The 22460-nt window shown below is 34.9% G+C and overlaps 1 protein-coding gene across 1 annotated transcript in view; it reads left to right on the forward strand.

Moving 5' to 3' along the window:
- The window catches only part of LOC140245199 (uncharacterized), a 36508-nt gene extending 21648 nt beyond the window's left edge, over positions 1-14860 (forward strand). Inside the window, exons 2-7 of the mRNA XM_072324789.1 lie at positions 5248-5315; positions 9077-9292; positions 10206-10289; positions 12850-13056; positions 13901-14012; positions 14509-14860. Coding sequence (XP_072180890.1) covers positions 5248-5315; positions 9077-9292; positions 10206-10289; positions 12850-13056; positions 13901-14012; positions 14509-14860 — 1039 coding nt within the window. The remainder of the gene's footprint in view (positions 1-5247; positions 5316-9076; positions 9293-10205; positions 10290-12849; positions 13057-13900; positions 14013-14508) is intronic.
- The last annotated feature ends 7600 nt before the right edge of the window (positions 14861-22460 follow it).

Genomic DNA, 22460 nt, shown 5'->3' on the forward strand with positions numbered 1-22460 from the left:
ACATCATATCGTCGATAACTTTCAGGTCTTTTTAAATACATACTGTATTCAATTCAATTCAATTCAATTCAATTCAAATCAATTCAATCATAGTTTATTTCCAATCAACGAAAATCAAAACATAGTACAAAGTATACATGTCATGAAATAATATTGTTCAAACATTTGCAAAAGATTCATGTAGTATCCGAGATAATTTTATAACAACATATATATATATATATATATATATATATATATATATATATATATATATATAATATACAATGAGTAGGAGGAACAATACACATGTACTTCCTGGGAGTGCGGAAAATAGATTCGATTATGGAAAATAGTGATCCACTAAAAAGCAAAGCTTGTCGAACGTGGATCGCTAGATAAATAATGAGTAAATAATATATTATTCGAGGGTTTTTTATAGCTATTATATTTGATATAGATTACGATTTCACTTGGCCTGGCGTCACGTACAAGTAATTCTTAGCCACTATTGTAAGCAGAATTAAAAAAAGAAATATCATTACGCTAAATACTGTAAATGTATTATTGGATAAGATTGATATACCGCAGTCGATTCACCATTGTTTAGAAGAATCACTGCAGCAACCGACTGGCTTCCATTCACATCTTCATGCTCCAAGTGGATGCGTGGGGACCTCCATCAATAAGAAATGATATTGTAAAATGACAATGAGAAGAAAGAAATGAATCACTGACACACAAGACAAAGAGCAAATACCAACTACGTATAAAACATTGCCTAATTCTTATCTTCAGACAAGAAATATAAACGTAAAATAGAAAAATGGTAATTGAGATTATACCTTAAACGACAATACTGCACACCTATGCTGACCCCGGATAAGCCTTATTTATTGAATTATCTTATTTGTCACAGTAAGGAATAGCAGACTGGTGATGATTGAGTGTTTTAGATACCGATGACTTAAAATGTTTAAGTCATCGGTATCTAATGGTTAATTACATTTAAATGGTTAAAGGCATAATTTCCCATTTGCAGATGGAACAAAACGTGCAGCATTACCGCCTCAAAATAGCCCTAAAATGTGAGTTAGGGATAGAAACAACCAATGTAAAAATTTGAACCATTATAATCGATGTTATTTTTGTTGAATATACAAAATGTGAAAAATAGTTATAGTAACAATTTTGCCAGACTTAACCGTCTACAGTTACGGTTTAATGAGAAAAAATAGTAATATTTCCTTGTATTTTAGGCTTTATTGAAAAAATTCCATGTGGTATGATGTTTTGTGAAACAACTGACCTACACCTACGCATCAAAAGTGATATTTTGCACATTTTTTAAATCACTGCTCCAAAAGGTAAACAGGACCTTTAACTGGTATCTTCTTGGATTTCTCCAATGGTTTTGACACTATCAATCATGAAATTTTACTTCACAATCTAGCTCACAATGGCGTTTGTGACAAGGCCCTTGCAGCGTCTTGACAGTTACCTGCAAAACAGGAAACAATACGTTTGTTTGAACGAATAAACTTTAAACCAAATTCTTTCTTATGGTGTTCCTTAGGAAAGTCCCCTATAAGGGGCCATATTCAAAAATCTTTCTCTCTGCAAAAAAAAAAAATAGAAAAATAAAAAAAATAAATAAATAAATACATAAAATAAAATAGAAATAAAAAATAATAATAATGATTATCATCTTGCACTCTGTAAATCACGAAGTTAAACAATGGATAAGAGCAAATAGATTTTTCTTGAATCTTCAGAGAAGTAAGTACATACTTCCAGCAATACAGTTGAAGCTTTACTAATAATAATCATATTTGACGACACTCCATTAGAGCATGGTCACACAGCACGGAAGAATGCATCTTTGATACTGAATATAGTCAGTACCTATTAAAGGATTTCAAGTAAGATAGGGATTATGAATAGACTCAGGCCGCACATTCCATCCCCTTCCCTTGATTTCACTTTACTTATACGCAGTTTCAGCGCGGGAAACGCCCTTCAAAATTTCTTAGCTAAACTACTGACATTATGAAAGAAAGCGACCTAAAGTATATCCGGACTAACCCCCAAGTTTTCTTTCTGATGCGCTTTTCTCTAAATACACAATCTGAGTAATGAGTATTTGTATTTGTTCAATTTGGGATTATAACACACTCCAATGTACCCTTATCGATGTTTCGGAGAAACGTGTAAACTTAACGTAAACTTAATGTAAACTTTTTTTGTTTGTCTTCTACCAAAGGAGTGTTTGTGACTGATCCATAACGAATTCGAATAATATCAACGCAAGAAAATGAAATATATTCTTTATCTCATCAGCACAACCATACAGCTGTATTGAATCACCAACTATTTCGAACCATTCTTTATTCATCTTTGTTCCGATTCCTTATTATCAGTGTGCATGTAAATTTAGTTATGCCCTGCCATTGTCTGAAATGCATTTCACTCAGTTTGTTAGGTTTGTCCTGTCTGTTATGTATAGTCTGTCTTCTTTTGAATTACTTCATATTTTCATTTTGTAAATAAGAAAGTCTAAGTTTTTGGGTCGATGGCATTAGTTGTTCACAGTATATGATACACACGTGGGGTTTTTTTCTGAACCGGAAATAGTGTAACTTTTTTTTTTTTTTTTTACTTTTAACAATGCATACATGCTTTTGATTCGTTTACCTTTAACTTTCATCTGACAGCCAGCCAAGTCTGCTCAAAATCTTTTGTAATTTTCTTTCATTATTAGAATAAAGAAAAATATTAAAGTATCCAGGCCTAATTCTAGATTCAACATAATATGTGATGATAATATTGGAAAAACATTAGAATATAACGTTTATATGGCATTTAGAAATGTCAGTTTCAAAATTTCGAAAAAGAAATGAAAATAGAAATGGAAATATAAAATAAATTGAATAAAATAGAAAGGGGGTTATAATCATATAATGCCTAAAAATATCTTTGGACCCTGTTGACCCATAGTACATATGACAGCTAAAAATTCAACATTTTTTTCATTGTTATTAATCAACTTCTGTGAAGGTAATATACATAATTGTCAAGATTCCATGTGATTGTTTATCATCAGGAAACGCAAATTACCAGTGAAACATTTTTATTTGTTTTTGAGGAACACCACCTGTGAAGCTAGTTGACGGACCCTCTCCATTTGAAGGCTTAGTGGTCATCAAACCAGACAGTTATGTCTGCCATGATGGATTTACCGCCAAAGCTGCTGAAGTGATCTGCGGTGAACTTGGCTTCCCAGCGGCAGAAGAGTATTCGCCTAAGACTTTGCTCAGTACAGCAAAGAGGAACAATTATCAAAGGCTATCATGTCCAGAAGGTGACTGCCGTAGTGTGGATGTCCATTTTTAAGAATAACTACTGTGACACTAGTATGCACGTATGCAACAGTGGAACTGAAATGTACACTGAGATGAGAACTTTTCTGCTTTTATAAAGGCCAAGGAAGATCAGCTACTTCTTTTTATTTTTTATTATTTAACAGCATGCCGTCACAACATGTATCTTGTTGTGTGCTTCGGAATGAAGTCGTCATAATCAAGATTTCTTATGTGTAGGAGAATTTAAGATATCATGCACATAAAGATACAATGTTAATTTCACTTCTCACTGCCCCAAGAAGTCAATGAGAAGAACACAATGTATTTGTCCTATTCAAACATGGACTTTGAAACAAAAGTGAGATCACGGCACATTGGTAGTTTCGGGAAGAGGCTTTTAACTCGTCATGTTTCCATCCAAAAATATGTAGTTAAGAATAGCGGTAAATCTTCCCGATTTGGCATGGCTGATAATGGGTTTGTTTGTTTGTTTGTTAAGCATAATGATGAATACTACATGTACTACTGGACTTCTTATCCATTCATTATGATTTATTCCTAATCTCAGCACTGGTTACGTTACGTTCCTCTGCATGTTTCGCTTCCTTTCAAGTGACTTGAAAATTTTGTGAGAGAGGTACGCACAATGAAATTCTGCAGTACTAATTTTGCAAACGTTATAAATTATCTACATGTACAAACACAGTCCCACACACACACACACACACACACACACACACACACACAAGCACACATACACGCACACAGACTCGCGAACACACTGCATAGAGAGACACACGCAAACACACCACCAGAGAGAGAGAGAGAGAGAGAGTGAGAGAGGGATGGAGGGGGGATTGAGTGGCAGATTTGCTCAGTTGATCCTACCACGACCACTCGGGCATTATTCCTTCACGATGTCAATAAATGTAGCCTCAGCAGCTACACTTTTAATCGTCTTGAATCGACGAAGGAGTCCTTTTTGAACCTTAATCACAACGTACTGCAGATTGGGCGAACACCTTTACTTGACGTTTATTCCAGTTGTCAGTGATGTGTACTGATATCTAGTGGAATCTGAGCCATTGATTCTCACATATAATTATCGAATGTGGAGTACTGATGATATCGCGATCGAGCTGGTAAAGAATGGATCTCATACTTTGGTTCTTTGCTGGTTTCATCCTCTTTCCTCCCATTTTCTCGCTGTCCAAAAGGGATACAAAAAGTGAGTATCTTGTTTGCTCTAAATGGTGATCTACGGAGTCATTTGCGTGAGTGCATGTTCACAAATGGGGAGAATCCATGGAAAATCGTAAAAGTCTAATCTTAATTTTCATACAGGCATCGACATGGATTGGTAGCACAATCAGCTGAATTGGTCGATTAAGATGTACGCATTACCAATTTAAATCATGTTGTCGATTAGAAGCGGTACGTATAGAGTTGATTTTTTAATACTAGGACTCTAAAGTGAATGATGAATACGCTGTAAGAAATAATGCGGCAAAGAACATTTCCTTTGAAAATTGCGTTGTTGAACTGAACAAGCACGACCTCCACAATTCGGACTATCTCACTATCTCGTCATGCTATCATCATGCTCACATGTTTTAGCACTTCATTGCAAAATAAATCTTCCTAATCATTTTATCCCGTAGATATTACTCTCAGCTGCTCGGGGAGGCCATTAGAACTTGAGCTATCGTGCGATGCCAGCTGCGTTGCCAATCGTGATACTTGGAATATTCAGGCACCCCATGGAAGGCGAATTCTCAATGAAATAAGATCTATCAACAACAAAGAGATGGGATTTCATATGTTGGATAAGATAGCCAACAAATCGTTTCTGACTATGATTTTGAATTATAACCAGAGTTTCCCGCTTATATCACTGACCCATCAGATTCAGCTACACGTATGGCATATATATCTATCCAGTGAAATTCGAGATGAGGGTGGAGTGTTACGAAGGTAAGTGTTCACGACATTATTATTATGATGAATTTTTCTTCGACTGAATACATTTACTAAAATCTGTTATGAAGATGTTTTTTTTTTGATAGAAACTGAATTGAAGAAAATGAATTAATATGGTAACACAAAGGCAATGTACATAAATTCCAAGGCAAGGTCATTGTAGAATGTGACCCACCCTTATTCTTCTTAAGAGGTGATTCTCAGGTTCAGGTAATAAAGGAAAAGACTGTTGAGTATTGTGCAAATGCTTAGAATGTTAAAAAAAAATGCTAAAAAGCTCGAGTAAAAGTACGTTATATTTCGTATTTGATTTTGCAAAGTCATCGCAATTATCCTGAAATGTAATGTAACTCCGCTTTGTTCAGTACCGTTTTCGTTCATTATCAAAGTTCTGATGGATAGGTCTACATAGTGTAGCCTAACTATTAGATTTTTAGATAATGTTTGTCGTGCATCATGCATGAATACGACAGCACCAGCAAAACATAACGACAACAACAACGTCATTAAAAAGAAAATGAAATTTGAATGGATTTGAATATTACTTTTAATCACCGGTAGGAAATGAAATCAATTTCACAAAAATCATTCAAAGTTTTTCTATCGTTTTTTTCCTTTATGAACTAAACATCATATCGTCGATAACTTTCAGGTCTTTTTAAATACATACTGTATTCAATTCAATTCAATTCAATTCAATTCAAATCAATTCAATCATAGTTTATTTCCAATCAACGAAAATCAAAACATAGTACAAAGTATACATGTCATGAAATAATATTGTTCAAACATTTGCAAAAGATTCATGTAGTATCCGAGATAATTTTATAACAACATATATATATATATATATATATATATATATATATATATATATATATATATAATATACAATGAGTAGGAGGAACAATACACATGTACTTCCTGGGAGTGCGGAAAATAGATTCGATTATGGAAAATAGTGATCCACTAAAAAGCAAAGCTTGTCGAACGTGGATCGCTAGATAAATAATGAGTAAATAATATATTATTCGAGGGTTTTTTATAGCTATTATATTTGATATAGATTACGATTTCACTTGGCCTGGCGTCACGTACAAGTAATTCTTAGCCACTATTGTAAGCAGAATTAAAAAAAGAAATATCATTACGCTAAATACTGTAAATGTATTATTGGATAAGATTGATATACCGCAGTCGATTCACCATTGTTTAGAAGAATCACTGCAGCAACCGACTGGCTTCCATTCACATCTTCATGCTCCAAGTGGATGCGTGGGGACCTCCATCAATAAGAAATGATATTGTAAAATGACAATGAGAAGAAAGAAATGAATCACTGACACACAAGACAAAGAGCAAATACCAACTACGTATAAAACATTGCCTAATTCTTATCTTCAGACAAGAAATATAAACGTAAAATAGAAAAATGGTAATTGAGATTATACCTTAAACGACAATACTGCACACCTATGCTGACCCCGGATAAGCCTTATTTATTGAATTATCTTATTTGTCACAGTAAGGAATAGCAGACTGGTGATGATTGAGTGTTTTAGATACCGATGACTTAAAATGTTTAAGTCATCGGTATCTAATGGTTAATTACATTTAAATGGTTAAAGGCATAATTTCCCATTTGCAGATGGAACAAAACGTGCAGCATTACCGCCTCAAAATAGCCCTAAAATGTGAGTTAGGGATAGAAACAACCAATGTAAAAATTTGAACCATTATAATCGATGTTATTTTTGTTGAATATACAAAATGTGAAAAATAGTTATAGTAACAATTTTGCCAGACTTAACCGTCTACAGTTACGGTTTAATGAGAAAAAATAGTAATATTTCCTTGTATTTTAGGCTTTATTGAAAAAATTCCATGTGGTATGATGTTTTGTGAAACAACTGACCTACACCTACGCATCAAAAGTGATATTTTGCACATTTTTTAAATCACTGCTCCAAAAGGTAAACAGGACCTTTAACTGGTATCTTCTTGGATTTCTCCAATGGTTTTGACACTATCAATCATGAAATTTTACTTCACAATCTAGCTCACAATGGCGTTTGTGACAAGGCCCTTGCAGCGTCTTGACAGTTACCTGCAAAACAGGAAACAATACGTTTGTTTGAACGAATAAACTTTAAACCAAATTCTTTCTTATGGTGTTCCTTAGGAAAGTCCCCTATAAGGGGCCATATTCAAAAATCTTTCTCTCTGCAAAAAAAAAAAATAGAAAAATAAAAAAAAAAAATAAATAAATACATAAAATAAAATAGAAATAAAAAAATAATAATAATGATTATCATCTTGCACTCTGTAAATCACGAAGTTAAACAATGGATAAGAGCAAATAGATTTTTCTTGAATCTTCAGAGAAGTAAGTACATACTTCCAGCAATACAGTTGAAGCTTTACTAATAATAATCATATTTGACGACACTCCATTAGAGCATGGTCACACAGCACGGAAGAATGCATCTTTGATACTGAATATAGTCAGTACCTATTAAAGGATTTCAAGTAAGATAGGGATTATGAATAGACTCAGGCCGCACATTCCATCCCCTTCCCTTGATTTCACTTTACTTATACGCAGTTTCAGCGCGGGAAACGCCCTTCAAAATTTCTTAGCTAAACTACTGACATTATGAAAGAAAGCGACCTAAAGTATATCCGGACTAACCCCCAAGTTTTCTTTCTGATGCGCTTTTCTCTAAATACACAATCTGAGTAATGAGTATTTGTATTTGTTCAATTTGGGATTATAACACACTCCAATGTACCCTTATCGATGTTTCGGAGAAACGTGTAAACTTAACGTAAACTTAATGTAAACTTTTTTTGTTTGTCTTCTACCAAAGGAGTGTTTGTGACTGATCCATAACGAATTCGAATAATATCAACGCAAGAAAATGAAATATATTCTTTATCTCATCAGCACAACCATACAGCTGTATTGAATCACCAACTATTTCGAACCATTCTTTATTCATCTTTGTTCCGATTCCTTATTATCAGTGTGCATGTAAATTTAGTTATGCCCTGCCATTGTCTGAAATGCATTTCACTCAGTTTGTTAGGTTTGTCCTGTCTGTTATGTATAGTCTGTCTTCTTTTGAATTACTTCATATTTTCATTTTGTAAATAAGAAAGTCTAAGTTTTTGGGTCGATGGCATTAGTTGTTCACAGTATATGATACACACGTGGGGTTTTTTTCTGAACCGGAAATAGTGTAACTTTTTTTTTTTTTTTTTTTACTTTTAACAATGCATACATGCTTTTGATTCGTTTACCTTTAACTTTCATCTGACAGCCAGCCAAGTCTGCTCAAAATCTTTTGTAATTTTCTTTCATTATTAGAATAAAGAAAAATATTAAAGTATCCAGGCCTAATTCTAGATTCAACATAATATGTGATGATAATATTGGAAAAACATTAGAATATAACGTTTATATGGCATTTAGAAATGTCAGTTTCAAAATTTCGAAAAAGAAATGAAAATAGAAATGGAAATATAAAATAAATTGAATAAAATAGAAAGGGGGTTATAATCATATAATGCCTAAAAATATCTTTGGACCCTGTTGACCCATAGTACATATGACAGCTAAAAATTCAACATTTTTTTTCATTGTTATTAATCAACTTCTGTGAAGGTAATATACATAATTGTCAAGATTCCATGTGATTGTTTATCATCAGGAAACGCAAATTACCAGTGAAACATTTTTATTTGTTTTTGAGGAACACCACCTGTGAAGCTAGTTGACGGACCCTCTCCATTTGAAGGCTTAGTGGTCATCAAACCAGACAGTTATGTCTGCCATGATGGATTTACCGCCAAAGCTGCTGAAGTGATCTGCGGTGAACTTGGCTTCCCAGCGGCAGAAGAGTATTCGCCTAAGACTTTGCTCAGTACAGCAAAGAGGAACAATTATCAAAGGCTATCATGTCCAGAAGGTGACTGCCGTAGTGTGGATGTCCATTTTTAAGAATAACTACTGTGACACTAGTATGCACGTATGCAACAGTGGAACTGAAATGTACACTGAGATGAGAACTTTTCTGCTTTTATAAAGGCCAAGGAAGATCAGCTACTTCTTTTTATTTTTTATTATTTAACAGCATGCCGTCACAACATGTATCTTGTTGTGTGCTTCGGAATGAAGTCGTCATAATCAAGATTTCTTATGTGTAGGAGAATTTAAGATATCATGCACATAAAGATACAATGTTAATTTCACTTCTCACTGCCCCAAGAAGTCAATGAGAAGAACACAATGTATTTGTCCTATTCAAACATGGACTTTGAAACAAAAGTGAGATCACGGCACATTGGTAGTTTCGGGAAGAGGCTTTTAACTCGTCATGTTTCCATCCAAAAATATGTAGTTAAGAATAGCGGTAAATCTTCCCGATTTGGCATGGCTGATAATGGGTTTGTTTGTTTGTTTGTTTGTTTGTTTGTTTGTTCATTTCCATCTGAAAGGATGGCTGGATAGCCCATATTCAGCTATGCTAAGCTGGTCTTCCATGGGGTCCAGTTGGATGTGAGGCGGGACCACTAACCGGGTAAAACACCCTGCTCTTTGCGATGAATGAATGAAGCGGGATCTTTTACGTGCGTGAGTTGGGACGATATGATTACACACAACATTGCTCAGTCCAGACTCGGTTCGAACCCGAGTCGCTTGGGTCGAAGGCAGACGCACTACCGACTGAGCCAACTCACCACCCTTTTATTAACCTCTTAAGAGGTCAATACAAGAACTCACCTTCTCCAGTCGCATTCCTTCATAATCTTATGAAATTATAATGAATCAGGATCCTTTTTTAAGGTCGTAATGAATGGTTCTTAAAATATCTTTTTCAGGTAATTCGTTTCAACGTGTAATGTACTGTTCACCTGCAACGACTAGGTGTCCGTCGAAACAGATTGTCAGACTGAAATGCCGAGGTGAGCCAAGACGTAAATTACAACCGTTTTCGGTAAACGTGTGTTTGTCTTCCTGGTTTTGATATCTGTACATGCATCAGAGTGCCACTGTTCCTGTGTAAAAGTATTATCTACATGTATATTCCGTAGATATGATATCAAAGACATCAACCAGAAATAAACAGTCTTGGAAAAATTAGCTCTGAAGTTTAATGGCTGTCCAGGCTTAAAGTAGATGAAAATATTCACACAAACAAACAAACAAACAAACACGAAAAGATAAATGTTTACCGTATGAAAGCCAAAGAGTTTCGTCTTTTAGCACATTCACATAGGTTTATACATAATTTAGACAGATATCAATAATATCAAACGCCTTCTGAGCAAATATCAATTGATGAATAATTGATTGATCTCAAAAAAATGTTTTGTAGCTTCTCGGCAAGAAAGTCTTAGTATCGAAGATACACTCCCACCCCCCACCCCCACCCCACCCCCCATACATGTAGTGTCAACTAGATATACCGATTATCATGCAAAAATTCACACCGATGTTCCTCTGATAAGTTAACTAAAACTCAACTTGTCTATATAAAATACCAATATTTAGCATACGCCACAAGTTGTACTTTGCTTGATATGAAAGTAAAACAAATAAAGTGGAAGAAAAACAAATGTTTACATGTGGAAAATATGTTGCTCTTATGCGTGCAGTCGTTGCTCAGAAATGACACTATCTACTATGACGTACATAATAGGTTTTTCTTGGAGCCCTTTAAATCTAGATAAAACATTATCAGGAGAAAACCTACCGCTGCAATTCAGCTGTGTCAATTTGATACATTTATTGGATTACGAATATTCTTTTAGATTTTGATATTTACTTCAATTTAGTGGATGTTTCAGTTCTTTTCCAGAAGAAAGAAAGCCAAGGAAAAGGCTGAGCCAGTTAGAAGTTTGAGTAGAAATACGTACATAAAGAGGCTAGTGTTCAGGAATAAAGAGTGCATCGAGAGACTTGATTATATCTTATTGAGACACAATATCTAAACATGATAAATCGCCTCATACCATAGATGCCTGTACAGTGTCGGAGCAATCGTTAACAGTCCGTAAACGATCGCCCCGACACTGTACAGGCACGCTATCCTGGAAACATTGAACTGCACATTACTTGAATATGAAACCATTCTGAAGCAAACAATTTTCACACCACAATAGATATATAATGTACTCTTAAATCAAGGAGGTTTAAGAGATGGAGTTCCAACTGGCTGTAATTATTCAAACAGTTGTCACTTTTCTATTGATGTACAAAAGAATTCCACAGGTGCATCTGTGCCTTTAGTGGCGGGGTTTGATGCCGCCGTCTTGCTGAGCAATCTGAAGATTCATTTTGAACGTGAACTTAATGTTAGCTATATTTTGCTTGTTTATCTATTAAATGAAACGAAATCTCACTTAATGACAAAGCTCATTAAACAAAGGTCAATCCCTTCAAGAAATATGTGCAAAAGTGTAAATCAGAGCTGTATCATGTGAAAGTGTTTAAAACTGTACCCTCCCGGAAAGCCGATTTTATCACTTTTCCACTTAATTCCTCCAAATAAAACTGATATGGAATAATCTTCGAGTATAATTCTATATTAATAGATATATCAGATTAGTGGCCGGGCACGGCCAGTCGAGTAATTTTCATTTTCATTTCATCATTTTTTGCGCAATTTCTATTCGCGCATCCCTGTGTCTTTACCATTATATACCACCTATCTTTTATAAGTAGGGATGGCGAAAAGTAATTACCATCACAAAGACATATTTTCGTTAGAAGATGGCTGATGATTATGCAATGAGACATGAGTCAACTGTCTTCCTATCTGCGCGGCAGATCCAGTTTGCCACATGCTTCAAATACTTTCGAGTGGCGGCATCAAACGTGACTTCAAAGGAAATACGACAGTTGTGACTCCATTCTCTTGAACCTCCTTGCTTAAATGAATTCACAGGGATTGGAACAATCATCCCCCAGCATTCCCACTGATCATGTACTAGCCATCCCCTTTAAAGGAGACCTCCGGATGATTTTCAGATTTTTACATTTAAACAACTATAAATTAATTATACTGAGGACAGAGTTTCAGAATTCGTGATAATTGGGATGAAGAATAAGAATATTTTCAAAATTTAGAACAAATTGCAATGAACAAGGATGATGACATGGCAGAGTCACCATAAGAATGCATGAGTTGGGGCTCAAGGAAGCAGAACAAAAGAAGAAGGCATGCATAGATTATACACAGGTGAACTCGCAAGCAAGCGGTATTGTAATGGAATTGCACTGCTACATTTCTGAAATATGTGAACCTCCTATGTCATCATCCTTGTTCAGTGTAATTTGTTTAAGGTTTTTCAAAGTATTGTTTCTCTGCTCAAGAATCACAATAAATTTCACAAATCTGTACATGGAGTTGTTGATTTATGTACTACATGATGTGAAATTATGAAAATCGTATGGAATGTCCCTTTAAACGTGAGCGCTTTCACCTATAACCGTTATACAAACTTTTTGTTTGTCTTACAGATTCACTTGGGTCTTGTAATAATCCTGGTCACATGTATCATGGTTATTGGAACTCCAGTATAACGGAATTTGGGTCCAGATTAACTCTTACCTGTGTAGAAGGTTACGTCATCAATGGCAGCGCGACACTACAGTGTGTGGTACCGCCTGGTTGGTCAACTTACTTCCCGGTTTGGAATGCTTCAGTCCCGTCATGCTTGAGAGTCGGTATGTTGTGAAAAGGCAGTCTTACCTCACATGGTGTGCATAATTAAAAAAAAAGAAAAAAAAATACGTAACAATTTTTGAGCAACTTCGGCTGAAGAGAAGGCTGAGACCAGGGGAATGGGACATTAGTTTAGGTGGAGAGAGGATGACTCTTTTATAACTTGACGGTTTCAATTTTGTAAGATCTGTTGCAGATACAAAGAAAATATCGTATTCGCTGTCCATTGTATAATTTGAAACCGGTATTCATAATAATCTAATAAGATATTCCCTTATGATTATCTTTGTGATACGTGAAATTGAATTTCTTGACGGCTTCTCAAAATCCGTCAGACATCACCAACGCATTTTAATCATGTTAATGGGATTTGCCTCTTACATCGCAATGTATTTGCTGTTGAATAGTACCTTTCTTTCTTTCAAGAGAATTATTCGAAATTTCCTAACGTCAACAAATGATTAAGTCGACTATGTAATGTTTCCTTCCATTCCTTTCAGCTCTTAATGTCATGTGTGTCTATAATGTTATCATAATGACACGGGTGCAATGATTATAACAATGATGATAATATGGCATTGCCACTTGGCAAGAAAAAGGCCTCTTAGCGTTGAGTGTCAGAGTACAAAATAAAGATGGATATGTTAGGTTGCACGTACAGAAGAAAATGTGTTAAAGTCATCCCTCTAACAGAACATATCAATCAGCTTTTCATCAGCACCATAGCTTCTTATACCTTATCGTGTGAATAAACATAGAAAAACTGAACTATATTAAGTGTTCCAAGTTAATCGTTACCTGATTTTTTCCTGAAGGTTATACTTATGTGACACATTCATTTTTCAGGTGATAATGCTCATGAGGTAAAAGTGATTGTGTACGTCTTGGGTACTCCTCTTCCTGTCATTTTCGCACTCCTTATACTATCCACTGCTTGGTGTAACTGGTTACGGAAAAGGTGAGTGAGAAGCAACCAGAACAAAAAACAAGAAAAGAAAGAAAAAAAAACAAGACAAACACTTGTTAATGTATTTGTGGATGAGGAGGAGTTCGGGAGAGGATTCCAGTTTTCTTTAATGGAATGCGTATCGTTAAATATTCAATCTTCTTTCCCTTCTTCATAGGACATTTGAGCATATTTCATGATCGTAAATATTGCGTTTGCGTTTTCGGTGTTAACGATAATATTTTCTTCCTGTTGATGTATAGGGCATATAATGTGTGACGGGCATTCCAATAAATGTTTTCTGTGTCATTTCAAACTCTAACACACACACAAAAAAAAAACCCTGTTCAATAAACAAACAAGAAAAATGTGTTTTGAAAATTTGTATTTTTCAGATACGAACGTGTCAAAAGGAGTTTAATATGGGATATCTTTGCTGGAAAAATATAAGATAAAACTTTTTTTTTTCGATTTCTTTCCATTTACTTCTTCTCTTTGTTTACATCAGGAGGCACAGACATCCACATGCTTCAAACCAGCCAAATGACCACTCGAATGACAGGCAGCTGCAGCATCCGCGGGAGACCAATCGTGGTTTCTCATTGAACCCTGCCAGAGCTGATTCCAGCACATTGAGTTGCCCTTTGACTGACAAATCCAAACTTGAAACTCTTTCCGCTCAACAGGAGAACCCAGAACACGTCTACCAAGACATTACGGAGGTAGACAAAATGCCCTGTCACCATGCGGGAGTAGAGGCGACTTCTCTTACTCACGAATATCTTAGCCTGCAGGAAACACCACTAGAACAAAACGATTGTTGTGAGGAACATGAATACGCTACCAGGATATGGAAATAGCGCCATCATTGGCAGTCTATTCGCAATACAGGCTTCCCTTTGTTACTGATGTATGATGTAGTTTATGCGTGATATGATAAAGCTACAGAGCCTTTTGCAATGCAGTCATCATAGAGTGAGATTGCCTGTCATTGAGTTGTTAGAATAACCCTTCAATCAAAAACTTAATGCACGCACAGGTTTGTTTACCTGGTAGAGCAAAAGCATCGGGGTGAACTAACAAAATCTGGAAAAAGACCGCACGGTTGACAGGACCCCGAATGTTCCCGCCAAACTCAGCGGAAGAAGGGAAGTGAGTTCTGTCATTTCGCTACATTCTGATATTATTTGCACTCGCAGACAAGATGCGATAACGAACATCTCCAGCAATCAAGGCAGACATGTTGATACTGCTCAGCGAATCTGTCGAGTCATGTAACTCTGGTGACTTGAATTTGCCCAAACTCGAGATATCTGTACACAGAGCGAGGGAGAACATGCCAATCACGACTCTGACGATGGCAGACCAGGGACCAGAGACAACCCTGCTCTGTTATCCGCCGGTCGGGCTTCGTAGCTTAAACTATTTCCTCCGAAAGAAAACATTGTAGTAGTGGGCCCTTTCTCAATCTAGGTTCTTCAACAGCGATGTCCTCAGACGAGGTCCTTTACTATCAAGTAGATCCTGACGATAATGATTATGTACACTCTGTCATATCTAAAGTCTAGTCCATGGCGCTTTATACATGTATAACAATACATCAAACATGACAAACTTCTAGGATATACAACCGGACAAAACTAACAGTGTGAAATATCATACAGCAGTACAGAATAAACGATTGTAAATAATGAGACTGATAACTGTAAAGCACCACTGAATGCAAATTCGGACAAAACGAAGAAAGTGTAATCTATCAAATATTGCCCGTGGGACATTGAAAAAAAAAAACTGTAACACACTTTATCATCCATTTATAGACGTGTGTTAGAAAGAAGTAAGCCTTATGTTTCACTTGTAAACCAGACAATAACGTCCCTGCAACTCTGAATTAATGTCTTTGTAAACATTCATTGACAACTTCCCATTGCCGTGTTTGAGGTTACCTTAAATTTGGTGTAATGCAATCATATTTCTTTTGCAAGTAATTGTTATAGTACACTTTTGAAATCGTCATTTTTATATAATAATAATTATATGACAGATATATTGAATAATCTTCTGATCGCGTATTGTAGAAGTTGTAGGACATACTAGGTGTTACAAAAAGCATTTCCCACTTTTGATCCTTAATAGTTCAAAAACTATACATCAGATAACACTGACGTTGATAAGAGCAATAGCTGAATAGTGTACAATTTTGTTGAAAGTAATTTAAAAATGATAGTCTAAATCAGATTCATTTAATTCAAGATTTACTTTTAAGTGAGGTTTCCGATTTTGCTCTGTTTTCAACCCTCTGTACAAAATTTTAATTTTGCACAGGAGTGAATGATGTGTGGGAGTGTGTGGTTTAACACACTGACAATGGTCCTGAACAATGGCCAGGATTGGAATGCTCTATTACATAATTATTCATGAGAAATTCCACTGTCACAGCTAGTTTTTATTCATCCTGAAATGTAGTGTATGCAAGCACAGTAAAACATGTGCTTGTTTTTTCCATGTGCTTGCATTGTACCCTTTACCATGAATTCACACTAGCAGTGCCCAGGGCAATCCATCATGAATTATTAATAAAGCATTCATCTGCCTTGGTGCAAGAGTCCAGAAGCCTAGTCTGCAGAGTTGTGAAAAGGTGGTATTCGTGGCATTCATGTCTTTTGTTCAGGGTCATTGTAAGCATACATTCACATACACATCATTGGTTCTTGTGTAAAGTGCAATTTTGTACAGAGGGTTCAAATTTGACCAAAATCTGGTACTTAACTTTTAAAATAATCATGAATTTAACGAAACTGATTTCTGCTCTCATATTCAAATCACCTCCAACTAAATTGTACACTATTCAGCTATTACTCATATCAATTGAAGTGTCATCTGATGTATAGTTTTTGAAGTATTAAGGATCAAAAGTGGGATTTTTTTTTTTTGTAACACCTAGTACTAATATCACTTCACCCAACCATGATAATTACTATGATTATGTGCGCTTGGCAAGAAAATTTCTGATTGTCAAGGAGTTCCCCCGCGATTTGATATTTGCAAAATGTATGTTAGATGTTGTGGAGAGGTGTTGTGGAATATACTCTGTCTACGCAAAACACTGGTTATCAACAACTACTTGGCAAGAAAATTTCTGATTGTCAAGGAGTTCCCCCGCCACTTTAAATTTGATATTTGCAAAATTTGTGTTAGATGTTGTGGAGAGGTGTTGTGGAATATACTCTGTCTACGCAAAACACTGGTTATCAACAACTACTATACGAACCACAAGAGATATTCAAGCATTAGATAGTTTTACATTAGATTTGATTTGATTTGATTTGTTGGTTCCTGTGTTGTCACTGTACATGCACGTACGTGCATATGTATGCATAGGTCTACATTGTTGGTGCCATACATATACATAAACATAAGTTATTACAACAAAATATTTTTCTTCATTGTCTTTACAATGTACAGCAAAACGTACAGCTCAAGCTCAAGAGAAGCTTGATTACCTTGAAGCCCTCGTACATAAAACATAATTATCGGAAAAATAGGAGCGAGGGATGACGTGCGTAGAGATAGGGTGGAAGAACGAAGAAACGAAAGGAGAGGTCTGTCTGCTTTCATTCAAGGTTTACGATAAGTTAGTTTCCCTGGATCACTTTTGGAATCAGCAAGGCATGACAAAATATCTTCTCACCGAGGTACAAGGGAACAGTTACAGGTCATGGTCGGTTACATGATTACGTAATAGATTAAGTGCGGTGATATTTCCTGGAAGGAATTTCATAAATAATACATTTACAATGACAATGAAATCACTGATATCCAGAGAGCAACACTGATTTTACAGATTTTTTAAAGAGTACATAGACTTTAAACTTCGATTTTCAGAAGGAAGAGAGTTCCAAATATCGATTGCGGTGTGTCTGATAGATTTCAGAGTCATCACCGTTTTAGGATTATATAAATGAAATTTATCAGATTGTCTTATGGAATAAAGATGTATGTCCTTGTTCAACTGAAGAGATGATAAAAAAGAAGATGGCAACTGACCATCGAAAGCGAAATATTAAGAGTGAGTTTTGCAAATAATTATAATAATAATAATGTAATTTACCTTGGGTGTTTTTAATTCTGTGAATAAAGGACCTGAATGGTCCCGATAACCCGAGCTGGTGCATATACGTAGTATAGCTTTATTTTGCATAAGTATTATACTAGCAATGTGACTATATGTAATATACATTCCCAACACTGTACATGTAGCACTTTTCCAAAACTATCAAATTTTTGTTTGTGATTTCAATTGATACGGAATCTATATCACTGAACAATTCAGCAAAGAATACACAAAGACTGCGGTTGGAATGGCATTACATTAACAGAAAAAAAAATAAAATAAAATAGACTTTTCACGGCTACACAGTAAAACACTCATACACACTTTGTGGATGTTTCTCATATGCAGAAATTAAACCTACTGTACGCTTGTCTATCAATATTGTAAAAAATGTAATGTGGAAAAATCCATGGTATGATAAATAAATTGTAAAATACACGTATCCATTTATGCATGTTTTGTGATTTATTCAAACAACTATTTGTGACCCGCTACAAGAAAAGGATCCGAAAGTCGGGGAGGACAATTTTCTGAAAATGGCATGACATTATTCCCTTACTCTTCTCCTTTAATTTCATATACAGCACAACTCATAAAAGTACTCGGTTGCAGAGATAACGATGATTTTATTAGTGCATGTCAAGTGATTTAGGAAATCGGAGTTACGAGAAAAACACCTTCAAAGTTTTCCTTCCGGCAGCGACGCTATCATGATCAAGGGGAGGCAAGACAGTTTCCTACGTTTGACAATAGAGGGTATGCTCCTAGTGACCTCCGCGATGTTCATTCAAGCTTAGCGCCAGCGGTCTACGCACGACCAATCAGTAATCAGGATGCCATGCACTGACCAATAAAGATCCCACCCTCGTTGCTAGGGGCGGAGTCTAGCTGCAGTGCTAAATCCAAATCTACGGACACGTTTCCGTTACGTTGAAAGTCAGAAAATCGTGGCCCAGAAAAAGGCTGATTTCTTGCCTTTTCTTTGATCATTTAGCTTCAAAATTTCGGCAGATGATAGACAAAACATTAGACTACAAAATCAAGCCAAAAACAGAAATCCGATTGTTTTGACTGATTTTGATGATGTGAATTGGAACTCGATTTTCTCGGCTCGGCCGTCAGCGACTTTAGGATCCTTTTGTTGTAGCGGGTCACATTTGATTATTTTGTATCTGTAGTTTATACAACAGATAGACTTGAACATTTTTGTATTTTTTTTTTTGAAAACATAATCATCAGCTTTTAAGAGTGAAAGCATAATTGTGAAAATGCTTTTGGCGCAGTAGATATGGCGCATTTTTCTTTCAGTCTTAAATACTCCTTTCTGAGGTTTAGATGAAATATGCCTCAATATATTTTGAATCATTTGAAATTGTTTTCAATAGTTTCCAACAGAATATCAAAAATATTACAAAGCCCTTTCGAGTTTAACTTCTTACATTTAAAAGAAAACATACTTCATGGCAGGCTCTAATGTGTTTTGTATTAGGTTCTTTAATACTTTCTCCTTAACATATATGTATATATAGGCCTATATATATATATATATATATATATATGTATATATAGGCCTATATACATATAAATATATATATATATATATATATATATACGTATATATATCATTTCATTTCATTTATTTCCAAATTCTCATTAAAATACATGTGAAAAAGAACAAGGTGAAGATAATAACATTACATTTGGTAATAGTATACATGTACGAGAAAAACAAGCACAATGAAGAGAGAAAAAAAAATTTAGAAGAACAAAGAGGAAATTCTAAGAGAGAAAATGGAGGAGCCAGCAGAGGCCATTGGCCTTTCTACGGCTGGACTCCCACTTGAGATTTTTTTTTTTTTTGTTGTACATTATAAGATACACTTAAATGGAGGGGAAAAAAAGACGATTAAAAAACAAGAAAAATAAAAAATAAAGACAGGCAAACTACGAGTGAAAATATGTAGAAAAAAGATACACATTGCAGACATCATATGAACGTTGTCAGATTGAATTTCTGCAGAAACCTCAATTATAATTATTCAACAAATATATTTTATATCTACGTTTAAAAGAGGCAAGGGAAGGACATAACTTCATTTCTTCAGGCACAGAATTCCAAACATGTACTCCTTGATATTTAACAGATCTTTGCGATGTAACATATCTCAGAAGAGGTAAATATAAGTTACCAGTTTGTCTAGTGTTATATAAATGAATATCTCTTGTATATTTGAACATATCATCAAAGACAGAGGGTAACAACTTATGAGTATACATATACATAAATGAGGCTGTTTGTAATTTACATATATCAAATACAGTAAGAAGCTGGAGCTTTTTGAACAGAGGTTGGGAAGGTGTTGAAGGGTGAGAATTTGTTATTGCACGCAATGACCTTTTCTGAAGTGAGAACACACAATTTAAAAGAGATTTTGCACATTGGCCCCAGATCATTGTACAATATGTTAAATGTGGCAATATAGTGGCGTTATAGATATACAATAAAATCCTCAACGATAACAAATGTCTTATCCTATAAATCACACCTGTTGCACATGATATTTTATGCAAAACATCATCTATGTGGGGCGCCCAATTAAGATGTTCATCTAACATAACACCAAGAAATGATGTACAAGACACTCGTACTACCTTTTGATTATTTATAACAACATCAGCTATATCATCTGCTATTCTCTTATTTTTCTGTTTAAATACTATACAGTTTGTTTTCTTCATATTAACCAACAGCTTATTTGATAAAAACCATTGTTCAAGTTTGGGTATTTCAGTTGTTATGATAGATGTTATTTGGGTGGCGTTTCTACCAGATATAAATACATTTGTATCATCTGCAAAGACAACTGAACTCAAATTACTACTAACATTTTGTATATCATTTATGTACAATAAAAATAATAAAGGGCCTAGAATAGATCCCTGGGGGACACCTGAGGTAATTCTTAGGAACGTGGAGCTATTGCCATCAATACAAACAAATTGTTGTCTATTGCTTAAATAACTCTTAATCCATTCCGCCATCAATACAAACAAATTGTTGTCTATTGCTTAAATAACTCTTAATCCATTCCAAAGAAATTCCACGTATGCCATAAAAATATAATTTTTGTAACAACATAGAATGATTCAGGGTGTCAAAGGCTTTCGACAGATCTAAAAAGATCCCAACACCTACATGACCAGCCTCAAAAGCTGTATTAAGATTGTTAATGAATTCCAGTAAAGCCATATATGTTGAGTGTCCAGATCGAAACCCAAATTGTTTATTATAAAGTATATCGTATTTATCAATAAAAGACATGAACTTAGCATACACAAGCTTCTCAAATATCTTTCCAAAAATTGACAACAAAGAAATTGGCCTGTAGTTTTCACACTGAGACTTATCGCCTTTCTTGTATATAGGCAAAACTTTAGCTATCTTTAGTTTTTCGGGAAAACAACCAGTTTGCAAAGATATATTAAAAATATGGGCCAATACTGGAGCAATAATATGTATACACTTTTTCAAAACCATGGTGCTGATGTCGTCATGACCTGGACTTTTGCCATCTTTCAGACTTAATGTTGCATTAATTACATCAGAGTTGGTTATGGGTGTGAAGAAAAATGAGTTTGGGAATTCACCAATAAGAAAATCAGATGGACTTTTCACTGAGGATGGAACACTTTTTGCAATATTCTCACCAACAGAGACAAAATATTCATTAAATAATTCTGACACTTCCACAGAATTAGATACAGACTTGTTATCTTTCACCAATAATGGGGAATCAATCTTACTCTTATATTTCAAAATACCATTAATAACATTCCATGTACCTTTCAAGTCATTTTTTACTCCCACGAATTTCTTACCATAAAAATCACGCTTAGCTTTTCTTATTGCATCATTAACAATATTTCTCTGTTTCTTATAAGCAGCCTCTCTATATAATGTAGGATTTTTTACAAATTTGCGATAGTAAACATTTTTCTTTCGACAAAGTTTCCTTAAATTCTTATCAAACCATGGATTCATTTTTGTCCTATTATTACCCTTGGTCAATACCATTGGAAAACATGTATTGTATAAAGAACAAAATTTTGTAGAAAATATATCATATAACACATTAACATCATTTGTAAGATTGTGTATGATGTCATCCCAGTTAATCACAGTTAATTCTTCATAAAACAACAATATATTACTCTCATTAATATGTCGCACCAGAGATGAGCATGGCTCATTCACATTTTGTGTGTGTAAAGTTACATGAGATATGAGAAAAATTGGCATATGATCACTTACAGGGTAAGTGACTATACCTGACACATCAATATTG

The sequence above is a fragment of the Diadema setosum genome, chromosome 22 (assembly GCF_964275005.1).
Source record: "Diadema setosum chromosome 22, eeDiaSeto1, whole genome shotgun sequence".
In the NCBI taxonomy this organism is placed as follows: domain Eukaryota; kingdom Metazoa; phylum Echinodermata; class Echinoidea; order Diadematoida; family Diadematidae; genus Diadema; species Diadema setosum.